Below are 27,500 nucleotides of genomic sequence, written 5' to 3'. Positions count from 1 at the left end.
TTATAAACATACTACTACTAGTAATACAATACATTATAAAACACACTACTACTAGTAATACAATACATTATAAAACATACTACTACTAGTAATACAATACATTATAAAACACATTATAAACATACTACTACTAGTAATACAATACATTATAAAACACATTATAAAAATTATAAAACACTACTACTAGTAATACAATACATTATAAACATACTACTACTAGTAATACAATACATTATAAAACACACTACTACTAGTAATACAATACATTATAAAACATACTACTACTAGTAATACAATACATTATAAACATACTACTACTAGTAATACAATACATTATAAAACATACTACTACTAGTAATACAATACATTATAAACAACATACTACTACTAGTAATACATTATAAAACATTATAAAACACACTACTACTAGTAATACAATACATTATAAAACACACTACTACTAGTAATACAATACATTATAAAACACACTACTACTAGTAATACAATACATTATAAAACACACTACTACTAGTAATACAATACATTATAAAACATACTACTACTAGTAATACAATACATTATAAAACATACTACTACTAGTAATACAATACATTATAAAACATATTATAAACACACTACTACTAGTAATACAATACATTATAAACACTACTACTAGTAATACAATACATTATAAAACATACTACTACTAGTAATACAATACATTATAAAACATACTACTACTAGTAATACAATACATTATAAACATACTACTACTAGTAATACAATACATTATAAAACACACTACTACTAGTAATACAATACATTATAAAACATATTATAAACATACTACTACTAGTAATACAATACATTATAAAACATATTATAAACATACTACTACTAGTAATACAATACATTATAAAACATACTACTACTAGTAATACAATACATTATAAACATACTACTACTAGTAATACAATACATTATAAAACACATTATAAACATACTACTACTAGTAATACAATACATTATAAAACATATTATAAACATACTACTACTAGTAATACAATACATTATAAAACACACTACTACTAGTAATACAATACATTATAAACATACTACTACTAGTAATACAATACATTATAAAACACACTACTACTAGTAATACAATACATTATAAACATACTACTACTAGTAATACAATACATTATAAAACATATTATAAACATACTACTACTAGTAATACAATACATTATAAAACATACTACTACTAGTAATACAATACATTATAAAACACACTACTACTAGTAATACAATACATTATACAACATACTACTACTAGTAATACAATACATTATAAAACATATTATAAACATACTACTACTAGTAATACAATACATTATAAAACATACTACTACTAGTAATACAATACATTATAAAACACACTACTACTAGTAATACAATACATTATAAACATACTACTACTAGTAATACAATACATTATAAAACACACTACTACTAGTAATACAATACATTATAAACATACTACTACTAGTAATACAATACATTATAAAACATACTACTACTAGTAATACAATACATTATAAACATACTACTACTAGTAATACAATACATTATAAAACATACTACTACTAGTAATACAATACATTATAAAACATACTACTACTAGTAATACAATACATTATAAAACACACTACTACTAGTAATACAATACATTATAAAACATACTACTACTAGTAATACAATACATTATAAACATATAAAACATACTACTACTAGTAATATACATTATAAACATACTACTACTAGTAATACAATACATTATAAACACACTACTACTAGTAATACAATACATTATAAACATACTACTACTAGTAATACAATACATTATAAACAATACACTACTACTAGTAATACAATACATTATAAAACACACTACTACTAGTAATACAATACATTATAAACATACTACTACTAGTAATACAATACATTATAAAATAAAACACACTACTACTAGTAATACAATACATTAAAAACACACTACTACTAGTAATACAATACATTATAAAACACACTACTACTAGTAATACAATACATTATAAACATATTATAAAACACTACTACTAGTAATACAAACATTATAAACATACTACTACTAGTAATACAATACATTATACAACACACTACTACTAGTAATACAATACATTATAAAACACACTACTACTAGTAATACAATACATTATACAACATACTACTACTAGTAATACAATACATTATAAACACACTACTACTAGTAATACAATACATTATAAAACATATTACTACTAGTAATACAATACATTATAAAACACACTACTACTAGTAATACAATACATTATAAACACACTACTACTAGTAATACAATACATTATAAAACACATACTACTACTAGTAATACAATACATTATAAAACATACTACTACTACTAGTAATACAATACATTATAAAACTACTAGTAATACAATACATTATAAAACACACTAGTAATACAATACATTATAAAACATACTACTACTAGTAATACAATACATTATAAACACACTACTACTAGTAATACAATACATTATAAAACATATTACTACTAGTAATACAATACATTATAAAACACACTACTACTAGTAATACAATACATTATAAACACACTACTACTAGTAATACAATACATTATAAAACACACTACTACTAGTAATACAATACATTATAAAACATACTACTACTAGTAATACAATACATTATAAAACACATTATAAACATACTACTACTAGTAATACAATACATTATAAAACACATTATAAACATACTACTGCTAGTAATACAACACATTATAAAACATACTACTACTAGTAATACAATACATTATAAAACACATTATAAAACATACTACTACTAGTAATACACTACATTATAAACATACTACTACTAGTAATACAATACATTATAAAACACACTACTACTAGTAATACACTACATTATAAAACACACTACTACTAGTAATACAATACATTATAAACACACTACTACTAGTAATACAATACATTATAAAACACACTACTACTAGTAATACAATACATTATAAAACATACTACTACTAGTAATACAATACATTATAAAACATACTACTAGTAGTAATACAATACATTATAAAACACATTATAAACATACTACTGCTAGTAATACAACACATTATAAAACACATTATAAACACACTACTACTAGTAATACAATACATTATAAAACACACTACTACTACTAGTAATACAATACATTATAAAACACATTATAAACATACTACTACTAGTAATACAATACATTATAAAACACATTATAAACATACTACTACTAGTAATACAATACATTATAAAACACACTACTACTAGTAATACAATACATTATAAAACACACTACTACTAGTAATACAATACATTATAAAACATACTACTACTAGTAATACAATACATTATAAAACACACTACTACTAGTAATACAATACATTATAAAACATACTACTACTAGTAATACAATACATTATAAAACACACTACTACTAGTAATACAATACATTATAAAACACTTTATAAAACATACTACTACTAGTAATACAATACATTATAAAACACACTACTACTAGTAATACAATACATTATAAACATACTACTACTAGTAATACAATACATTATAAAACATACTACTACTAGTAATACAATACATTATAAAACACATTATAAAACATACTACTACTAGTAATACAATACATTATAAAACACACTACTACTAGTAATACAATACATTATAAAACATACTACTACTAGTAATACAATACATTATAAAACATACTACTACTAGTAATACAATACATTATAAAACATACTACTACTAGTAATACAATACATTATAAACATACTACTACTAGCAATACACTACATTATAAAACACACTACTACTAGTAATACAATACATTATAAAACACACTACTACTAGTAATACAATACATTATAAACATACTACTGCTAGTAATACAATACATTATAAAACATATTATAAAACACACTACTACTAGTAATACAATACATTATAAAACATACTACTACTAGTAATACAATACATTATAAAACACATTATAAAACATACTACTACTAGTAATACAATACATTATAAAACATATTATAAACATACTACTACTAGTAATACAACACATTATAAAACATACTACTACTAGTAATACAATACATTATAAAACATACTACTACTAGTAATACAATACATTATAAAACACACTACTACTAGTAATACAATACATTATAAACATACTACTACTAGTAATACAATACATTATAAACATACTGTGCTTTAGACCCCGGGTGTCAAAGTCATTCCTCGGAAGGCCGAGTGTCTGCGGGTTTTCGCTCCTGCCTTGATAGATGAAGTAAGGACACCGGTTGTCTGGGGATTAATTGAAAGGAAAAAAAACAAAACCTGCAGACACTGGGACCTCAATGGAATGAGTTGAAATCAGATTCAAATCAGTTCCACTGCTTTTTTTCCATTCTCTCTTCTGATAAAGGACTGATTTAGACCTGGGACACCAGGTGTGTTAATGGTCAGGGACTGATTTAGACCTGGGACACCAGGTGTGTTAATGATCAGGGACTGATTTATACCTGGGACACCAGGTGGGTTAATGATCAGGGACTGATTTATACCTGGGACACCAGGTGGGTTAATGATCAGGGACTGATTTATACCTGGGACACCAGGTGGGTTAATGATCAGGGACGGATTTATACCTGGGACACCAGGTGTGTTAACGATCAGGGACTGATTTATACCTGGGACACCAGGTGTGTTAATGATCAGGGACTGATTTGTACCTGGGACACCAGGTGTGTTAATGATCAGGGACGGATTTATACCTGGGACACCAGGTGTGTTAATGATCAGGGACGGATTTATACCTGGGACACCAGGTGTGTTAATGATCAGGGACTGATTTATACCTGGGACACCAGGTGTGTTAATGATCAGGGACTGATTTGTACCTGGGACACCAGGTGTGTTAATGATCAGGAACTGATTTATACCTCGGACACCAGTTGAGAGTAATTCATTATCAGGTAGAACAGAAAACCAGCAGTACTCTAGACCTCGTAGGGTAAGATTCAAATGTAGATTGGTAACCAGGTGCCAGGTAGCCAGATGGCAGGTAACCAGGTGCCAGGTAGCCAGATGGCAGGTAACCAGGTGACAGGTAGACAGATGGCAGGTAACCAGGTGCCAGGTAACAGGTAACCAGGTGCCAGGTAGCCAGATGGCAGGTAACCAGGTGACAGGTAGCCAGGTAGCCAGATGGCAGGTAACCAGGTAGCCAGATGGCAGGTAACCAGGTGCCAGGTAGCCAGATGGCAGGTAACCAGGTGACAGGTAGCCAGGTGGCAGGTAACCAGGTGACAGGTAGCCAGATGGCAGGTAACCAGGTGACAGGTAGCCAGGTAGCCAGGTAGCCAGATGGCAGGTAACCAGGTGACAGGTAGCCAGGTAGCCAGGTAGCCAGATGGCAGGTAACCAGGTGACAGGTAGCCAGGTGGCAGGTAACCAGGTAGCCAGGTGGCAGGTAACCAGGTGCCAGGTAGCCAGATGGCAGGTAACCCAGCGGTTAGAGTAATCTAAAGGTTGCTCGTTTGAATCCTGAAGCCAACAAGGTGAGAAATCTGTCGATGTGCACTTGAGCAAGGCACTTAACCTTAATTGCTCCAGGGGCACTGGACAACGGTGACCCTGGCCTTGACCCAGGGTTTCTTAGGGGGAGTTGGGATATGGTGACCCTGGCCTTGACCCAGGGTTTCTCAGGGGGAGTTGGAATATGGTGACCCTGGACTTGACCCAGGGTTTCTCAGGGGGAGTTGGGATATGCAATAATGTGAAATTTCAGAATAATAGTAGAGAGAATGATTTATTTCAGCTTTTATTTCTTTCATCACATTCCCAGTGGGTCAGAAGTTTACATACACTCAATTAGTATTTGGTAGCATTGCCTTTAAATAGTTTAACTTGGGTCAAACGTTTCGGGTAGCCTTCCACAAGCTTCCCACAATAAGTTGGGTGAATTTTGGCCCATTCCTCCTAACAGAGCTGGTGTAACTGAGTCAGGTTTGTCGGCCTCCTTGCTCGCACAGGCTTTTTCAGTTCTGCCCATAAATATTCTATAGGATTGAGGTCAGGGCTTTGTGATGGCCACTCCAATACCTTGACTTTGTTGTCCTTAAGCCATTTTGCCACAACTTTGGAAGTATGATTGGGGTCATTGTCCATTTGGAAGACCCATTTGTGACCAAGCTTGAACTGATGTCTTGAGATGTTGCTTCAAAATACCCACATAATTTATCTTTCTCATGATGCCATCTATTTTGTGAAGTGCACTAGTCCCTCCTGCAGCAAAGCACCCCACAATATGATGCTGCCACCCCCGTGCTTCACGGTTGGGATGTTGTTCTTCGGCTTGCAAGCCTCCCCCTTTTTCATCCAAACATAACGATGGTCATTATGGCCAAACAGTTCTATTTTTCTTTCATCAGACCAGAGGACATTTCTACAAAAAGTACCATCTTTGTCCCCATGTGCAGTTACAAACCGTAGTCTGGCTTTTTTGTGGTGGTTTTGGAGCAGTGGCTTCTTCCTTGCTGAGTGGCCTTTCAGGTTATGTCGATATAGGACTCGTTTTACTGTGGAAATAGATACTTTTGTACCTGCTTCCTCCAGCATCTTCACAAGGTCTGTTCTGGGATTGATTTGCACTTTTAGCAACAAAGTAGGTTCTAGGAGATAGAACGCGTCTCCTTCCTGAGCGATATGCTTGGTCCCATGGTGTTTATACTTGTGTACTTTTGTTAGTACAGATGAATGTGGTACCTTCAGGCGTTTTTTTCTGAGATCTTGGCTGATTTCTTTTGATTTTCCCATGATGTCGACAACGAGGCACTGAGTTTGAAGGTAGGCCATGAAATACATCCACAGGGACACCTCCAATTGACTCAAATGGAAGCTTCTGAAGCCATGACATCATTTTCTGGAATTTTCCAAGCTGTTTAAAGGCAGTCAACTTTGTCTATGTAAACTTCTGACCCACTGGAATTGTGATACAGTGAATTATAAGTGAAATAATCTGTAAACAATTGTTGGAAAAATTACTTGTGTCATGAACAAAGTAGATGTCCGAACCGACTTGCCAAAACTATAGTTTATCAACAAGACATTTGTGGAGAGGTTGAAAAACAAGTTTAAATGACCCCAACCTAAGCGTATGTAAACTGTAGGACAAATGTAAGCACTCATCAAATGATGTTTTTCTGTACCTTCCTGGGTACAGCTCCCAAACAGTCTCTCTCGTCACTACCATCCAGGCAGTCCTCCTGGCCATCACAGTGCCACGTCTCGAAGATACACAGGTTGGTGTCACAGTGGAAGTTCCCCGGCTGACAGTCAAAACAGTTCTTCTCATCAGAACCGTCTGGACACTGGAACGGATGAATGAATGAGAGATACTGCTGTATATTTACAATCAAAATATAGTAGAAACATTTCCATTGTGATCAGCATGGTGTCTTCCTCAGTGTGTATATTATATTATATTGATCAGTATGGTGTCTTCCTCAGTGTGTATATTATATTATATTGATCAGTATGGTGTCTTCCTCAGTGTGTATATTATATTATATTGATCAGTATGGTGTCTTCCTCAGTGTGTATATTATATTATATTGATCAGTATGGTGTCTTCCTCAGTGTGTATATTATATTGATCAGTATGGTGTCTTCCTCAGTGTGTATATTATATTGATCAGTATGGTGTCTTCCTCAGTGTGTATATTATATTATATTGATCAGTATGGTGTCTTCCTCAGTGTGTATATTATATTGATCAGTATGGTGTCTTCCTCAGTGTGTATATTATATTGATCAGTATGGTGTCTTCCTCAGTGTGTATATTATATTGATCAGTATGGTGTCTTCCTCAGTGTGTATATTATATTATATTGATCAGTATGGTGTCTTCCTCAGTGTGTATATTATATTGATCAGTATGGTGTCTTCCTCAGTGTGTATATTATATTATATTGATCAGTATGGTGTCTTCCTCAGTGTGTATATTATATTATATTGATCAGTATGTTGTCTTCCTCAGTGTGTATATTATATTATATTGATCAGTATGGTGTCTTCCTCAGTGTGTATATTATATTATATTGATCAGTATGGTGTCTTCCTCAGTGTGTATATTATATTATATTGATCAGTATGGTGTCTTCCTCAGTGTGTATATTATATTATATTGATCAGTATGGTGTCTTCCTCAGTGTGTATATTATATTATATTGATCAGTATGGTGTCTTCCTCAGTGTGTATATTATATTATATTGATCAGTATGGTGTCTTCCTCAGTGTGTATATTATATTATATTGATCAGTATGGTGTCTTCCTCAGTGTGTATATTATATTGATCAGTATGGTGTCTTCCTCAGTGTGTATATTATATTATATTGATCAGTATGGTGTCTTCCTCAGTGTGTATATTATATTGATCAGTATGGTGTCTTCCTCAGTGTGTATATTATATTGATCAGTATGGTGTCTTCCTCAGTGTGTATATTATATTGATCAGTATGGTGTCTTCCTCAGTGTGTATATTATATTGATCAGTATGGTGTCTTCCTCAGTGTGTATATTATATTATATTGATCAGTATGGTGTCTTCCTCAGTGTGTATATTATATTATATTGATCAGTATGGTGTCTTCCTCAGTGTGTATATTATATTGATCAGTATGGTGTCTTCCTCAGTGTGTATATTATATTATATTGATCAGTATGGTGTCTTCCTCAGTGTGTATATTATATTATATTGATCAGTATGGTGTCTTCCTCAGTGTGTATATTATATTGATCAGTATGGTGTCTTCCTCAGTGTGTATATTATATTATATTGATCAGTATGGTGTCTTCCTCAGTGTGTATATTATATTATATTGATCAGTATGGTGTCTTCCTCAGTGTGTATATTATATTATATTGATCAGTATGGTGTCTTCCTCAGTGTGTATATTATATTGATCAGTATGGTGTCTTCCTCAGTGTGTATATTATATTATATTGATCAGTATGGTGTCTTCCTCAGTGTGTATATTATATTATATTGATCAGTATGGTGTCTTCCTCAGTGTGTATATTATATTATATTGATCAGTATGGTGTCTTCCTCAGTGTGTATATTATATTATATTGATCAGTATGGTGTCTTCCTCAGTGTGTATATTATATTATATTGATCAGTATGGTGTCTTCCTCAGTGTGTATATTATATTGATATGGTGTCTTCAGTATGGTGTCTTCTTCCTCAGTGTGTATATTATATTATATTGATCAGTATGGTGTGGTGTCTTCCTCAGTGTGTATATTATATTATATTGATCAGTATGGTGTCTTCCTCAGTGTGTATATTATATTGATCAGTATGTTGTCTTCCTCAGTGTGTATATTATATTATATTGATCAGTATGGTGTCTTCCTCAGTGTGTATATTATATTATATTGATTCAGTATGGTGTCTTCCTCAGTGTGTATATTATATTATATTGATCAGTATGGTGTCTTCCTCAGTGTGTATATTATATTATATTGATCAGTATGGTGTCTTCCTCAGTGTGTATATTATATTATATTGATCAGTATGGTGTCTTCCTCAGTGTGTATATTATATTATATTGATCAGTATGGTGTCTTCCTCAGTGTGTATATTATATTGATCAGTATGGTGTCTTCCTCAGTGTGTATATTATATTATATTGATCAGTATGGTGTCTTCCTCAGTGTGTATATTATATTATATTGATCAGTATGGTGTCTTCCTCAGTGTGTATATTATATTATATTGATCAGTATGGTGTCTTCCTCAGTGTGTATATTATATTATATTGATCAGTATGGTGTCTTCCTCAGTGTGTATATTATATTATATTGATCAGTATGGTGGTGTCTTCCTCAGTGTGTATATTATATTATATTGATCAGTATGGTGTCTTCCTCAGTGTGTATATTATATTATATTGATCAGTATGGTGTCTTCCTCAGTGTGTATATTATATTGATCAGTATGGTGTCTTCCTCAGTGTGTATATTATATTATATTGATCAGTATGGTGTCTTCCTCAGTGTGTATATTATATTATATTGATCAGTATGGTGTCTTCCTCAGTGTGTATATTATATATTATATTGATCAGTATGGTGTCTTCCTCAGTGTGTATATTATATTATATTGATCAGTATGGTGTCTTCCTCAGTGTGTATATTATATTATATTGATCAGTATGGTGTCTTCCTCAGTGTGTATATTATATTATATTGATCAGTATGGTGTCTTCCTCAGTGTGTATATTATATTATATTGATCAGTATGGTGTCTTCCTCAGTGTGTATATTATATTGATCAGTATGGTGTCTTCCTCAGTGTGTATATTATATTATATTGATCAGTATGGTGTCTTCCAGTATGGTGTCTTCAGTGTGTATATTATATTATATTGATCAGTATGGTGTCTTCCTCAGTGTGTATATTGATCAGTATGGTGTCTTCCTCATTATATTATATTGATCAGTATGGTGTCTTCCTCAGTGTGTATATTATATTATATTGATCAGTATGGTGTCTTCCTCAGTGTGTATATTATATTATATTGATCAGTATGGTGTCTTCCTCAGTGTGTATATTATATTGATCAGTATGGTGTCTTCCTCAGTGTGTATATTATATTATATTGATCAGTATGGTGTCTTCCTCAGTGTGTATATTATATTATATTGATCAGTATGGTGTCTTCTTCTCAGTGTGTATATTATATTATATTGATCAGTATATTATGTCTTCCTCAGTGTGTATATTATATTATATTGATCAGTATGGTGTCTTCCTCAGTGTGTATATTATATTATATTGATCAGTATGGTGTCTTCCTCAGTGTGTATATTATATTATATTGATCAGTATATTATATTATATTGGTGTGTCTTCCTCAGTGTGTATATTATATTATATTGATCAGTATGGTGTCTTCCTCAGTGTGTATATTATATTATATTGATCAGTATGGTGTCTTCCTCAGTGTGTATATTATATTATATTGATCAGTATGGTGTCTTCCTCAGTGTGTATATTATATTATATTGATCAGTATGGTGTCTTCCTCAGTGTGTATATTATATTGATCAGTATGGTGTCTTCCTCAGTGTGTATATTATATTGATCAGTATGGTGTCTTCCTCAGTGTGTATATTATATTATATTGATCAGTATGGTGTCTTCCTCAGTGTGTATATTATTATATTGATCAGTATGATCAGTATGGTGTCTTCCTCAGTGTGTATATTATATTATATTGATCAGTATGGTGTCTTCCTCAGTGTGTATATTATATTATATTGATCAGTATGGTGTCTTCCTCAGTGTGTATATTATATTATATTGAGTCTTCCTCAGTGTGTATATTATATTGATCAGTGGTGTCTTCCTCAGTGTGTATATTATATTATATTGATCAGTATGGTGTCTTCCTCAGTGTGTATATTATATTATATTGATCTTCCTCAGTATGGTGTCTTCCTCAGTGTGTATATTATATTATATTGATCAGTATGGTGTCTTCCTCAGTGTGTATATTATATTATATTGATCAGTATGGTGTCTTCCTCAGTGTGTATATTATATTATATTGATCATGATCAGTATGGTGTCTTCCTCAGTGTGTATATTATATTATATTGATCAGTATGGTGTCTTCCTCAGTGTGTATATTATATTATATTGATCAGTATGGTGTCTTCCTCAGTGTGTATATTATATTGATCAGTATGGTGTCTTCCTCAGTGTGTATATTATATTGATCAGTATGGTGTCTTCCTCAGTGTGTATATTATATTATATTGATCAGTATGGTGTCTTCCTCAGTGTGTATATTATATTATATTGATCAGTATGGTGTCTTCCTCAGTGTGTATATTATATTATATTGATCAGTATGGTGTCTTCCTCAGTGTGTATATTATATTATATTGATCAGTATGGTGTCTTCCTCAGTGTGTATATTATTATATTGATTCAGTATATTATATTATATTGATCAGTGTCTTCCTCAGTGTGTATATTATATTATATTGATCAGTATGGTGTCTTCCTCAGTGTGTATATTATATTATATTGATCAGTATGGTGTCTTCCTCAGTGTGTATATTATATTATATTGATCAGTATGGTGTCTTCCTCAGTGTGTATATTATATTATATTGATCAGTATGGTGTCTTCCTCAGTGTGTATATTATATTATATTGATCAGTATGGTGTCTTCCTCAGTGTGTATATTATATTATATTGATCAGTATGGTGTCTTCCTCAGTGTGTATATTATATTATATTGATCAGTATGGTGTCTTCCTCAGTGTGTATATTATATTATATTGATCAGTATGGTGTCTTCCTCAGTGTGTATATTATATTATATTGATCAGTATGGTGTCTTCCTCAGTGTGTATATTATATTATATTGATCAGTATGGTGTCTTCCTCAGTGTGTATATTATATTGATCAGTATGGTGTCTTCCTCAGTGTGTATATTATATTGATCAGTATGGTGTCTTCCTCAGTGTGTATATTATATTATATTGATCAGTGTGTATATTATATTATATTGATCAGTATGGTGTCTTCCTCAGTGTGTATATTATATTATATTGATCAGTATGGTGTCTTCCTCAGTGTGTATATTATATTGATCAGTATGGTGTCTTCCTCAGTGTGTATATTATATTATATTGATCAGTATGGTGTCTTCCTCAGTGTGTATATTATATTATATTGATCAGTATGGTGTCTTCCTCAGTGTGTATATTATATTATATTGATCAGTATGGTGTCTTCCTCAGTGTGTATATTATATTATATTGATCAGTATGGTGTCTTCCTCAGTGTGTATATTATATATATTGATCAGTATGGTGTCTTCCTCAGTGTGTATATTATATTATATTGATCAGTATGGTGTCTTCCTCAGTGTGTATATTATATTGATCAGTATGGTGTCTTCCTCAGTGTGTATATTATATTATATTGATCAGTATGGTGTCTTCCTCAGTGTGTATATTATATTGATCAGTATGGTGTCTTCCTCAGTGTGATATTATATTATATTGATCAGTATGGTGTCTTCCTCAGTGTGTATATTATATTATATTGATCAGTATGGTGTCTTTCCTCAGTGTGTATATTATATTATATTGATCAGTATGGTGTCTTCCTCAGTGTGTATATTATATTATATTGATCAGTATGGTGTCTTCCTCAGTGTGTATATTATATTGATCAGTATGGTGTCTTCCTCAGTGTGTATATTATATTATATTGATCAGTATGGTGTCTTCCTCAGTGTGTATATTATATTATATTGATCAGTATGGTGTCTTCCTCAGTGTGTATATTATATTATATTGATCAGTATGGTGTCTTCCTCAGTGTGTATATTATATTATATTGATCAGTATGGTGTCTTCCTCAGTGTGTATATTATATTATATTGATCAGTATGGTGTCTTCCTCAGTGTGTATATTATATTATATTGATCAGTATGGTGTCTTCCTCAGTGTGTATATTATATTATATTGATCAGTATGGTGTCTTCCTCAGTGTGTATATTATATTGATCAGTATGGTGTCTTCCTCAGTGTGTATATTATATTATATTGATCAGTATATGGTGTCTTCCTCAGTGTGTATATTATATTATAGTTGATGTCTTCCTCAGTATGGTATGGTGTCTTCCTCAGTGTGTATATTATATTATATTGATCAGTATGGTGTCTTCCTCAGTGTGTATATTATATTATATTGATCAGTATGGTGTCTTCCTCAGTGTATATTATATTATATTGATCAGTATGGTGTCTTCCTCAGTGTGTATATTATATTATATTGATCAGTATGGTGTCTTCCTCAGTGTGTATATTATATTATCATTGATTCCTCAGTGTGTATGGTGTCTTCCTCAGTGTGTATATTATATTGATCAGTATGGTGTCTTCCTCAGTGTGTATATTATATTGATCAGTATGGTGTCTTCCTCAGTGTGTATATTATATTATATTGATCAGTATGGTGTCTTCCTCAGTGTGTATATTATATTATATTGATCAGTATGGTGTCTTCCTCAGTGTGTATATTATATTGATCAGTATGGTGTCTTCCTCAGTGTGTATATTATATTGATCAGTATGGTGTCTTCCTCAGTGTGTATATTATATTATATTGATCAGTATGGTGTCTTCCTCAGTGTGTATATTATATTATATTGATCAGTATGGTGTCTTCCTCAGTGTGTATATTATATTGAGAATTTGTTGGTAATGTTTGGTAGACAGTCATTGTAAATAAGAATTTGTTGGTAATGTTTGGTAGACAGTCATTGTAAATAAGAATTTGTTGGTAATGTTTGGTAGACAGTCATTGTAAATAAGAATTTGTTGGTAATGTTTGGTAGACAGTCATTGTAAATAAGAATTTGTTGGTAATGTCTGCTAGACAGTCATTGTAAATAAGAATTTGTTCTTAACTGACTTGCCCTATAAAGGTTCAATAAAAAATACATTAAATTAAAATTTAAAAATTCCTTCCTCTCCGGCAACTGAGTTAGGAGGGAAGCCTGTATTGGGATGCCTGTTACTGGGTGTATTGATACACCATCCAAAGAGTAATTAATAACTTCACCATGCTCAAAGGTTGGTGAAATCTGTCGTTCTGCCCCTGACCAGGCAGTTAACCCACTGTTCCTAAGCCGTCATTGAAAATAAGAATTAGTTCTTTAACTGACTTGCCCAGTTAAATAAAGGTAAAATAAAATATTTTTACGCATCTACCTATAGGGGTCCTTCTCAGCGAGGCCTTGGAAAAGCTCCCTGGTCTTTGTGGTTGAATCTGTGTTTGAAGTTCACTGCTCTACTGAGGGACCTGACGGATAATTGTATGTGTGGGGTACAGAGATGAGGTAGTCATTCAAACATCATGTTAAACACTATTATTGCAAACAGACTTATTATGTGACTTGTGAAGGACATTTTTGCTCCTGAATGTATTTAGGCTTGCCATAACAAAGGGGTTGAATACTTATTGTCACGCCCTGACCGTAGAGATCTTTTTATTCTCTATGTTTGGTTGGTTCCGGACTCGGGTGGGAAACTCTATGTTCTTTGTTTCTATGTTTTGGGTCCTCAATCAGGGACAGCTGTCTATCATTGTCTCTGATTGGGAATCAAACTTAGGCAGCCTTTTTTCCTTTTGTATTTGTGGGTAGTTGTCTTTGTTAGTGGCATTATAGCCTAAGTATTCTTCACGGTTGTGGGTAGTTGTCTTTGTTAGTGGCATTATAGCCTAAGTATTCTTCACGGTTGTGGGTAGTTGTCTTTGTTAGTGGCATTATAGCCTAAGTAATCTTCACAGTCGTGGGTAGTTGTCTTTGTTAGTGGCATTATTAAGTAATCTTCACGGTCGTGTCCTTGTTCTGTTGGCGACATTTATCAAATAAAGAAATGTACCCTGCTGCACCTTGGTCCGGTCATTTCCACGACAACGAGCGGGACACTTATTGACTCATGTCCACGACAACGAGTGGGACACTAATTGACTCATGTCCACGACAACGAGCGGGACACTTGACTCATTTCCACGACAACGAGCGGGACACTTGACTCATTTCCACGACAACGAGCGGGACACTTATTGACTCATTTCCACGACAACGAGCGGGACACTTATTGACTCATTTCCACGACAACGAGTGGGACACTTATTGACTCATTTCCACGACAACGAGCGGGACACTTATTGACTCAAGGCATTTCAGCTTTTCACAAACCAACAGTGAAACCCAGGCTACCTAAGTATGATTCTCAATCAGAGACAACTAACGACACCTGCCTCTGATTGAGAACCATACTAGGCCGAAACAGAAACCAAACATAGAAAAACACACAGATTTCCCACCCCAACTCACACCCTGACCGTACTAAATAAAGACAAAACAAAGGAAATAATGGTCAGAACGTGACTTTCTGTTAAAAATAATCTAAGAATTGGCAGAAGGCCGACATCAAAGACACCATAACATATTTGGAAGAATTAAGCAACTAAATAGATTATTTTTAATTATCTGTCGTCTTTTATTAAATTCCTTACGTCACTATTTCATTTGATTTGATTTTAATCTGGATCTTTATTGAGTAAAGGGCAGTCAGTAAGCATTTCACTGTTATTAAATAATCATTTGATTTGATTGTATTAAAAGCCTGTTTTTCGACACAACGATCATTAGAAGCCCGGTCAGAAAATAGACCGAAACTAGAATGTTTTCAACTGAAGGGTTTCTCTCCTAGATCCAGGAGTTTAGCACAATGATTTTTATCAGAATTGCACAATAGGATAATAAAGTATTGATTGATTGATTGATTGATTGATTGATTGATAGATACCTTCTTGTGGTTGTTACATCTTTAGGATAATAAAGTATTGATTGATTGATTTATTGATAGATACCTTCTTCTGGTTGTTACATCTTTCAGAGGCAGGGTAGCAGGCCCCACTGCCCCCCTCACAGGGGTACTCCCCCTCCTGGCAAACTGGACACTCCTCCTCGTCGCGCCCCGTAGGGCAGTGCCAGTACCCGTCACAGCGCTGGCGTTCAGAGTAACAGCCCTGGTCCAATCCGCACGGGTGTTCCCCAGGGAAACAGTAACCTTTCACCTACAGGATAGAACAGGAAACGTCCTCATGAAGTCATCTCTGGGTACTAGTCTTCTGTCTGGTCAGGATAAACTCTGGGTACTAATCTTCTGTCTGGTCTGGATAAACTCTGGGTACTAGTCTTCTGTCTGGTCAGGATAACCTCTGGGTACTAGTCTTCTGTCTGCTCAGGATAAACTCTGGGTACTAGTCTTCTGTCTGGTCAGGTTAAACTCTGGGTACTAGTCTTCTGTCTGTCAGGATAAACTCTGGGTACTAGTCTTCAGTCTGGTCAGGATAAACTCTGGGTACTAGTCTTCTGTCTGGTCAGGTTAAACTCTGGGTACTAGTCTTCTGTCTGTCAGGATAAACTCTGGGTACTAGTCTTCTGTCTGGTCAGGATAAACTCTGGGTACTAGTCTTCTGTCTGGTCAGGATAAACTCTGGGTACTAGTCTTCTATCTGGTCAGGATAAACTCTGGGTACTAGTCTTCTGTCTGCTCAGGATAAACTCTGGGTACTAAGGGTTAAGGTCAGGGTTAGCCTACCTGGTATGTAGCGTTGAACCCATGCCCAGGGCTGAGTGGTGTTAGGGTCAGGGTTAGGGTCAGGGTAAAGGTCAGGTTAGGGTCAGGGTTAGGGTCAGCCTACCTGGTATGTAGCGTTGAACCCATGCCCAGGGTTGAGTGGTGTTAGGGTCAGGGTTAGGGTCAGGGTCAGGGTTAGCCTACCTGGTATGTAGCGTTGAACCCATGCCCAGGGCTGAGTGGTTGGGCCAAGTACTGTAGACTCATCTGTCCTCTACTGGATTCTAACAGGGCTGGTCTCCTGTTGTTATGATGCGATAGGGCCTGCAGGAGGCGCTCTGCTCTCTGGACCAGCCCATCATAGACATGGAGGGAGTCCCCTGGCCCTAACCCCAGGTCCAGCTGCAATACAATGGGTTTAGGGTCCTAGGAGGAGGAATGAGTTAGATCCATCAAGTAGTCGACCGAGGGCAACCGTATTGATTCAAAAACGTGAAAATCAAAAATAACTCATTTCAGTGATTTTCCATTGTGACAGACAGTTTAACTAAACAAGCTTTTGTTTTGATGGAGCTTATAGATCAGTCAGCATGTGTTCATCTCTAACTCTGCTATAGATCAGTCAGCATGTGTTCATCTCTAACTCTGCTATAGATCAGTCAGCATGTGTTCATCTCTAACTCTGCTATAGATCAGTCAGCATGTGTTCAGCTGTGTAACTCTGCTATAGATCAGTCAGCATGTGTTCATCTCTAACTCTGCTATAGATCAGTCAGCATGTGTTCATCTCTAACTCTGCTATAGATCAGTCAGCATGTGTTCAGCTGTGTAACTCTGCTATAGATCAGTCAGCATGTGTTCAGCTGTGTAACTCTGCTATAGATCAGTCAGCATGTGTTCATCTCTAACTCTGCTATAGATCAGTCAGCATGTGTTCATCTCTAACTCTGCTATAGATCAGTCAGCATGTGTTCAGCTGTGTAACTCTGCTATAGATCAGTCAGCATGTGTTCATCTCTAACTCTGCTATAGATCAGTCAGCATGTGTTCATCTCTAACTCTGCTATAGATCAGTCAGCATGTGTTCAGCTGTGTAACTCTGCTATAGATCAGTCAGCATGTGTTCAGCTGTGTAACTCTGCTATAGATCAGTCAGCATGTGTTCATCTCTAACTCTGCTATAGATCAGTCAGCATGTGTTCAGCTGTGTAACTCTGCTATAGATCAGTCAGCATGTGTTCATCTCTAACTCTGCTATAGATCAGTCAGCATGTGTTCATCTCTAACTCTGCTATAGATCAGTCAGCATGTGTTCAGCTGTGTAACTCTGCTATAGATCAGTCAGCATGTGTTCAGCTGTGTAACTCTGCTATAGATCAGTCAGCATGTGTTCATATCTAACTCTGCTATAGATCAGTCAGCATGGGTTCAGCTGTGTAACTCTGCTATAGATCAGTCTGCATGTGTTCATCTCTAACTCTGCTATAGATCAGTCAGCATGTGTTCATCTCTAACTCTGCTATAGATCAGTCAGCATGTGTTCAGCTGTGTAACTCTGCTATAGATCAGTCAGCATGTGTTCATCTCTAACTCTGCTATAGATCAGTCAGCATGTGTTCATCTCCAACTCTGCTATAGATCAGTCAGCATGTGTTCATCTCTAACTCTGCTATAGATCAGTCAGCATGTGTTCATCTCTAACTCTGCTATAGATCAGTCAGCATGTGTTCAGCTGTGTAACTCTGCTATATATCAGTCAGCATGTGTTCATCTCTAACTCTGCTATAGATCAGTCAGCATGTGTTCAGCTGTGTAACTCTGCTATAGATCAGTCAGCATGTGTTCATCTCTAACTCTGCTATAGATCAGTCAGCATGTGTTCAGCTGTGTAACTCTGCTATAGATCAGTCTGCATGTGTTCAGCTGTGTAACTCTGCTATAGATCAGTCAGCATGTGTTCAGCTGTGTAACTCTGCTATAGATCAGTCAGCATGTGTTCATCTCTAACTCTGCTATAGATCAGTCAGCATGTGTTCAGCTGTGTAACTCTGCTATAGATCAGTCAGCATGTGTTCAGCTGTGTAACTCTGCTATAGATCAGTCAGCATGGGTTCAGCTGTGTAACTCTGCTATAGATCAGTCAGCATGGGTTCAGCTGTGTAACTCTGCTATAGATCAGTCAGCATGGGTTCAGCTGTGTAACTCTGCTATAGATCAGTCAGCATGGGTTCAGCTGTGTAACTCTGCTATAGATCAGTCAGCATGGGTTCAGCTGTGTAACTCTGCTATAGATCAGTCAGCATGGGTTCAGCTGTGTAACTCTGCTATAGATCAGTCAGCATGTGTTCAGCTGTGTAACTCTGCTATAGATCAGTCAGCATGTGTTCAGCTGTGTAACTCTGTTATAGATCAGTCAGCATGTGTTCATCTCTAACTCTGCTATAGATCAGTCAGCATGTGTTCATCTCTAACTCTGCTATAGATCAGTCAGCATGTGTTCATCTCTAACTCTGCTATAGATCAGTCAGCATGTGTTCATCTCTAACTCTGCTATAGATCAGTCAGCATGTGTTCAGCTGTGTAACTCTGCTATAGATCAGTCAGCATGTGTTCATCTCTAACTCTGCTATAGATCAGTCAGCATGGGTTCAGCTGTGTAACTCTGCTATAGATCAGTCAGCATGTGTTCAGCTGTGTAACTCTGCTATAGATCAGTCAGCATGGGTTCAGCTGTGTAACTCTGCTATAGATCAGTCAGCATGTGTTCATCTCTAACTCTGCTATAGATCAGTCAGCATGTGTTCATCTCTAACTCTGCTATAGATCAGTCAGCATGTGTTCAGCTGTGTAACTCTGCTATAGATCAGTCAGCATGTGTTCAGCTGTGTAACTCTGCTATAGATCAGTCAGCATGTGTTCATCTCTAACTCTGCTATAGATCAGTCAGCATGTGTTCAGCTGTGTAACTCTGCTATAGATCAGTCAGCATGTGTTCAGCTGTGTAACTCTGCTATAGATCAGTCAGCATGTGTTCAGCTGTGTAACTCTGCTATAGATCAGTCAGCATGTGTTCATCTCTAACTCTGCTATAGATCAGTCAGCATGTGTTCATCTCTTAACTCTGCTATATTTCAGTCAGCATGTGTTCATCTCTAACTCTGCTATAGATCAGTCAGCATGTGTTCATCTCTAACTCTGCTATAGATCAGTCAGCATGTGTTCAGCTGTGTAACTCTGCTATAGATCAGTCAGCATGTGTTCAGCTGTGTAACTCTGCTATAGATCAGTCAGCATGTGTTCAGCTGTGTAACTCTGCTATAGATCAGTCAGCACGCGTCTTAATATATTTTGCCAGGAAAACTATTATTTCTTAACTTATTTATACAGAAAATACAAACGACGATGAACGAACTCATCTGTGGCGCAGCGCTCTTGGGCATCTCAGCGCTAGAGGCGTCACTACAGACACTCTGGTTCGAATCCAGGCTGTATCACAACCGGCCGTGATCGGGAGTCCCGTAGAGCGGCAGACAGTTGGCCCAGCGTCGTCCGAGGTTTTGGTCGGTGTAGGCCGTCATTGTAAATAAGAATTTGTTCTTAACTGACTTACCTAGTTAAAAGGTTAAATAATCTTCCCCTAGCAACCATCAGATAATGGATTGTGTAAGATGTTGAACTCCTCCCTACCTGAGTGTCCAGTAGCCAGGAGCACCTCAGCTCCCCCACAGCACTGCGGTTGGGACGGAAGAAGTCCGGGGAGGCGAATGTTCCGTAGAAGTTCCCCAGGCGTTTCCCGCAGGCCGTGTCGGGGCACCCTGCCTCGTCCGAGCCATCGGGGCAGTCCCGGGCTCCGTTGCAGCGCAGCGAAGGGGGCAGGCAACGAGTGGACTGGAGGAGAAGAACACCACTTTATTGTTCCTTATTATTGTCTCTGGCAGGGAACGGAAATGTGTTATTTTATACTATCAACCCCCCCCCTCGAGACGTAGGAAGCAATGGGTCAACCCAACCCCCCCCCGAGACGTAGGAAGCAATGGGTCAACCCAATCCCCCCCGAGACATAGGAAGCAATGGGTCGGCCCAATCCCCCCCGAGACGTAGGAAGCAATGGGTCAACCCAATCCCCCGAGACGTAGGAAGCAATGGGTCGGCCCAATCCCCCCGAGACGTAGGAAGCAATGGGTCAACCCAATCCCCCGAGACGTAGGGAAGCAATGGGTCGGCCCAATCCCCCCGAGACGTAGGAAGCAATGGGTCGGCCCAATCCCCCGAGACATAGGAAGCTATGGGTCAACCCACCAACCCCCGAGACGAGGAAGCAATGGGTCAACCCAATCCCCCCCCGAGACGTAGGAAGCAATGGGTCAACCCAAACCCCCGAGACGTAGGAAGCAATGGGTCAACCCAAACCCCCCGAGACGTAGGAAGCAATGGGTCAACCTAATCCCCCCGAGACATAGGAAGCAATGGGTCAACCCAACCCCCCGAGACATAGGAAGCAATGGGTTCAGCCCAATCCCCCGAGACGTAGGAAGCAATGGGTCAACCTAATCCCCCCGAGACATAGGAAGCAATGGGTCAACCCAACCCCCCGAGACGTAGGAAGCAATGGGTCGGCCCAATCCCCCCGAGACGTAGGAAGCAATGGGTCGGCCCAATGCCCCCGAGACGTGGAAGCAATGGGTCAACCCAATCCCCCCGAGACGTAGGAAGCAATGGGTCGGCCCAATCCCTCCCGAGACGTAGGAAGCAATGGGTCAACCCAAACCCCCGAGACGTAGGAAGCAATGGGTCAACCTAATCCCCCGAGACATAGGAAGCAATGGGTCAACCCAACCCCCCGAGACATAGGAAGCAATGGGTCGGCCCAATCCCCCGAGACATAGGAAGCAATGGGTCAACCTAATCCCCCCGAGACATAGGAAGCAATGGGTCAACCCAACCCCCCGAGACATAGGAAGCAATGGGTCAACCCAATCCCCCGAGACGTAGGAAGCAATGGGTCGGCCCAATGCCCCCCGAGACGTGGAAGCAATGGGTCAACCCAATCCCCCCGAGACTTAGGAAGCAATGGGTCAACCCAATCCCTCCCGAGACGTAGGAAGCAATGGGTCAACCCAAACCCCGAGACGTAGGAAGCAATGGGTCAACCTAATCCCCCGAGACATAGGAAGCAATGGGTCAACCCAACCCCCCGAGACATAGGAAGCAATGGGTCGGCCCAATCCCCCCGAGACGTAGGAAGCAATGGGTCAACCTAATCCCCCCGAGACATAGGAAGCAATGGGTCAACCCAACCCCCCGAGACATAGGAAGCAATGGGTCGGCCCAATCCCCGAGACGTAGGAAGCAATGGGTCGGCCCAATGCCCCCGAGACGTAGGAAGCAATGGGTCAACCCAATCCCCCCGAGACGTAGGAAGCAATGGGTCGGCCCAATCCCCCGAGACGTAGGAAGCAATGGGTCAACCCAATCCCCCGAGACGTAGGAAGCAATGGGTCGGCCCAATCCCCCCGAGACGTAGGAAGCAATGGGTCGGCCCAATCCCCCGAGACGTAGGAAGCAATGGGTCGGCCCAATCCCCCGAGATATAGGAAGCAATGGGTCAACCCACCAACCCCCGAGACGTAGGGAAGCAATGGGTCAACCCAATCCCCCCCGAGACATAGGAAGCAATGGGTCAACCCAACCCCCCGAGACGAGGAAGCAATGGGTCGGCCCAATCCCCCGAGACGTAGGAAGCAATGGGTCGGCCCAATGCCCCCGAGACGTAGGAAGCAATGGGTCAACCCAATCCCCCGAGACGTAGGAAGCAATGGGTCGGCCCAATCCCTCCCGAGACGTAGGAAGCAATGGGTCAACCCAAACTTCCCCGAGACGTAGGAAGCAATGGGTCAACCTAATCCCCCAGACATAGGAAGCAATGGGTCAACCCAACCCCCGAGACATAGGAAGCAATGGGTCGGCCCAATCCCCCGAGACGTAGGAAGCAATGGGTCAACCTAATCCCCCCCCCTGAGACATAGGAAGCAATGGGTCAACCCAACCCCCTGAGACATAGGGGAAGCAATGGGTCGGCCCAATCCCCCGAGACGTAGGAAGCAATGGGTCGGCCCAATGCCCCCGAGACGTAGGAAGCAATGGGTCAACCCAATCCCCCGAGACGTAGGAAGCAATGGGTCGGCCCAATCCCCCCGAGACGAGGAAGCAATGGGTCGGCCCAACCCCCCGAGACGTGGAAGCAATGGTCGGCCCAACCCCCCTGAGACGTAGGGAAGCAATGGGTCGGCCCAATCCCCCGAGACGTAGGAAGCAATGGGTCAGCCCAATCCCCCCCGAGACGTAGGAAGCAATGGGTCAACCCAACCCCCTGAGACGTAGGAAGCAATAGGTCGGCCCAACCCCCCCCCCCCCCGAGACGTAGGAAGCAATGGGTCGGCCCAATCCCCCGAGACGTAGGAAGCAATGGGTCGGCCCAATCCCCCCGAGACATAGGAAGCAATGGGTCAACCCAATCCCCCCCCGAGACGTAGGAAGCAATGGGTCAACCCAATCCCCCCGAGACATAGGAAGCAATGGGTCAACCCAACCCCCCGAGACGTAGGAAGCAATGGGTCGGCCCAATCCCCCGAGACGTAGGAAGCAATGGGTCAACCCAATGCCCCCCGAGACGTAGGAAGCAATGGGTCAACCCAATCCCCCGAGACGTAGGAAGCAATGGGTCGGCCCAATCCCTCCCGAGACGTAGGAAGCAATGGGTCAACCCAAATCAAACCCCCGAGACGTAGGAAGCAATGGGTCAACCTAATCCCCCCGGAGACATAGGAAGCAATGGGTCAACCCAACCCCCCGAGACATAGGAAGCAATGGGTCGGCCCAATCCCCCGAGACGTAGGAAGCAATGGGTCAACCTAATCCCCCCCCCCCCGAGACATAGGAAGCAATGGGTCAACCCAACCCCCCGAGACATAGGAAGCAATGGGTCGGCCCAATCCCCCGAGACGTAGGAAGCAATGGGTCAACCCAATCCCCCCGAGACGTAGGAAGCAATGGGTCAACCCAATCCACCCCGAGACGTAGGAAGCAATGGGTCGGCCCAATCCCCCGAGACGTAGGAAGCAATGGGTCAGCCCAACCCCCCGAGACGTAGGAAGCAATGGGTCGGCCCAACCCCCTGAGACGTAGGAAGCAATGGGTCGGCCCAATCCCCCGAGACGTAGGAAGCAATGGGTCAGCCCAACCCCCCGAGACGTAGGAAGCAATAGGTCGGCCCAACCCCCCGAGACGTAGGAAGCAATGGGTCAGCCCAACCCCCCCCCCGAGACGTAGGAAGCAATGGGTCGGCCCAATCCCCCCGAGACGTGGGAAGCAATGGGTCGGCCCAATCCCCCCGAGACATAGGAAGCAATGGGTCAACCCAATCCCCCGAGACGTAGGAAGCAATGGGTCGGCCCAATCCCCCGAGACGTAGGAAGCAATGGGTCAACCCAATCCCCCCGAGACGTAGGAAGCAATGGGTCGGCCCAATCCCCCCGAGACGTAGGAAGCAATGGGTCGGCCCAATCCCCCCGAGACGTAGGAAGCAATGGGTCAACCTAATCCCCCGAGACATAGGAAGCAATGGGTCAACCCAACCCCCCGAGACGTAGGAAGCAATGGGTCGGCCCAATCCCCCGAGACGTAGGAAGCAATGGGTCAGCCCAACCCCCCGAGACGTAGGAAGCAATGGGTCGGCCCAATCCCCCGAGACATAGGAAGCAATGGGTCGGCCCAATCCCCGAGACGTAGGGAAGCAATGGGTCGGCCCAATCCCCCGAGACGTAGGAAGCAATGGGTCAGCCCAACCCCCGAGACGTAGGAAGCAATGGGTCAGCCCAATCCCCCCCGAGACGTAGGCAGCAATAGGTAGGCCTTGCTGTCTTGCTGTCTTGCTGTCTGAATATGTATTCTCCTATTGGAGGTCATCATTGTTTAGGGAAGCAATGGGTCAGCCCAACCCCCGAGACGTAGGAAGCAATGGGTCAGCCCAATCCCCCCGAGACGTAGGAAGCAATGGGTCAACCTAATCCCCCGAGACATAGGAAGCAATGGGTCAACCCAACCCCCCCGAGACGTAGGAAGCAATGGTTCGGCCCAATCCCCCCGAGACGTAGGAAGCAATGGGTCAGCCCAACCCCCGAGACGTAGGAAGCAATGGGTCAGCCCAATCCCCCCGAGACGTAGGCAGCAATGGGTCAGGCTCAATCCCCCCCTGAGACGTAGGCAGCAATAGGTAGGCCCAACCCCCCCCCCCCCCCCACCGAGACGTAGGAAGCAATGGGTCGGCCCAATCCCCCGAGACGTAGGAAGCAATGGGCCGGCCCAATCCCCCGAGACGTAGGAAGCAATGGGTCAACCCAATCCCCCGAGACGTGGGAGCAATGGGTCGGCCCAATCCCCCGAGACGTAGGAAGCAATGGGTCAGCCCAATCCCCCCCGAGACGTAGGAAGCAATGGGTCAACCTAATCCCCCCGAGACATAGGAAGCAATGGGTCAACCCAACCCCGAGACGTAGGAAGCAATGGTTCAACCCAATCCCCCCCCGAGACGTAGGAAGCAATGGGTCAGCCCAACCCCCCGAGACGTAGGAAGCAATGGGTCAGCCCAATCCCCCCCCGAGACATAGGAAGCAATAGGTCAGGCCCAATCCCCCCCACCGAGACGTAGGAAGCAATGGGTCGGCCCAATCCCCCCCGAGACGTGGAAGCAATGGGTCAGCCCAATCCCCCCGGAGACGTAGGAAGCAATGGGTCAACCCAATCCCCGAGACGTGGGAGCAATGGGTCGGCCCAATCCCCCCGAGACGTAGGAAGCAATGGGTCGGCCCAACCCCCCCCCCGAGACGTAGGAAGCAATGGGTCGGCCCAACCCCCTGAGACGTGGGAAGCAATGGGTCGGCCCAATCCCCCGAGACGTAGGAAGCAATGGGTCGGCCCAATCCCCCGAGACGTAGGAAGCAATGGGTCAACCCAATCCCCCGAGACGTAGGAAGCAATGGGGTCGGCCCAATCCCCCCGAGACGTAGGAAGCAATGGGTCGGCCCAACCCCCCGAGACGTGGGAAGCAATGGTCGGCCCAACCCCCTGGAGACGTAGGAAGCAATGGGTCGGCCCAATCCCCCCCGAGACGTAGGAAGCAATGGGTCAGCCCAACCCCCCCGAGACGTAGGAAGCAATAGGTCGGCCCAACCCCCTGAGACGTAGGAAGCAATAGGTCGGCCCACCCCCCCCCCCCCGAGACGTAGGAAGCAATGGGTCGGCCCAATCCCCCCCGAGACGTAGGAAGCAATGGGTCGGCCCAATCCCCCGAGACATAGGAAGCAATGGGTCAACCCAATCCCCCGAGACGTAGGAAGCAATGGGTCGGCCCAATCCCCCGAGACGTAGGAAGAAATGGGTCGGCCCAGTGTAGAGCATTGTTCCTATCAGAGTTTCTACTCTGGTTGCTGGCCTGCTTCCTAACCTCTGGGTTACCTACCTGGGCCTGGGTACAGGGGCGGTGCCGGGGGCAGAGGGAGGTGCGGGGAGGGGTCGGAGGGGGGGCACAGCTCCGTTCGTCGGTAGCGTCACGCACTCATCCAGGCCGTTACAGCGCCACGTCCGGGGGAAGACATTTACCGTTACCACACAGGAACTCATCCCTCTGACAGCTGGACTGGCCCAGGGGACCTGGAGGAACAGACACATTACTGACAAACTACAGACAGGAACTCATCACTCTGACAGCTGGACTGGCCCAGGGGACCTGGAGGAACAGACACATTACTGACAAACTACAGACAGGAACTCATCACTCTGACAGCTGGACTGGCCCAGGGGACCTGGAGGAACAGACACATTACTGACAAACTACAGACAGGAACTCATCACTCTGACAGCTGGACTGGCCCAGGGGACCTGGAGGAACAGACACATTACTGACAAACTACAGACAGGAACTAATCACTCTGACAGCTGGACTGGCCCAGGGGACCTGGAGGAACAGACACATTACTGACAAACTACAGACAGGAACTCATCACTCTGACAGCTGGACTGGCCCAGGGGACCTGGAGGAACAGACACATTA

The 27,500-nt window shown here is 40.8% G+C and overlaps 1 protein-coding gene across 1 annotated transcript in view; it reads right to left on the bottom strand.

Moving 5' to 3' along the window:
- LOC135567511 (low-density lipoprotein receptor-related protein 3-like) overlaps positions 1-27,500 on the bottom strand; it is a gene marked incomplete at its 5' end in the record, with an annotated part of 36,791 nt that overhangs the window by 1,971 nt on the left and 7,320 nt on the right. The window contains 7 exon segments of the mRNA XM_065014875.1: positions 7,403-7,564; positions 16,680-16,886; positions 17,597-17,818; positions 21,080-21,280; positions 26,910-27,001; positions 27,004-27,037; positions 27,039-27,100. Of these exon segments, the coding sequence (XP_064870947.1) occupies positions 7,403-7,564; positions 16,680-16,886; positions 17,597-17,818; positions 21,080-21,280; positions 26,910-27,001; positions 27,004-27,037; positions 27,039-27,100 (980 nt within the window).

This window comes from Oncorhynchus nerka, unplaced genomic scaffold (genome assembly GCF_034236695.1).
Source record: "Oncorhynchus nerka isolate Pitt River unplaced genomic scaffold, Oner_Uvic_2.0 unplaced_scaffold_1971, whole genome shotgun sequence".
NCBI lineage: Eukaryota > Metazoa > Chordata > Actinopteri > Salmoniformes > Salmonidae > Oncorhynchus > Oncorhynchus nerka.
The sequence above is the reverse complement of the archived record's forward strand: the minus strand, read 5'-3'. Positions and strand labels throughout refer to the sequence as shown.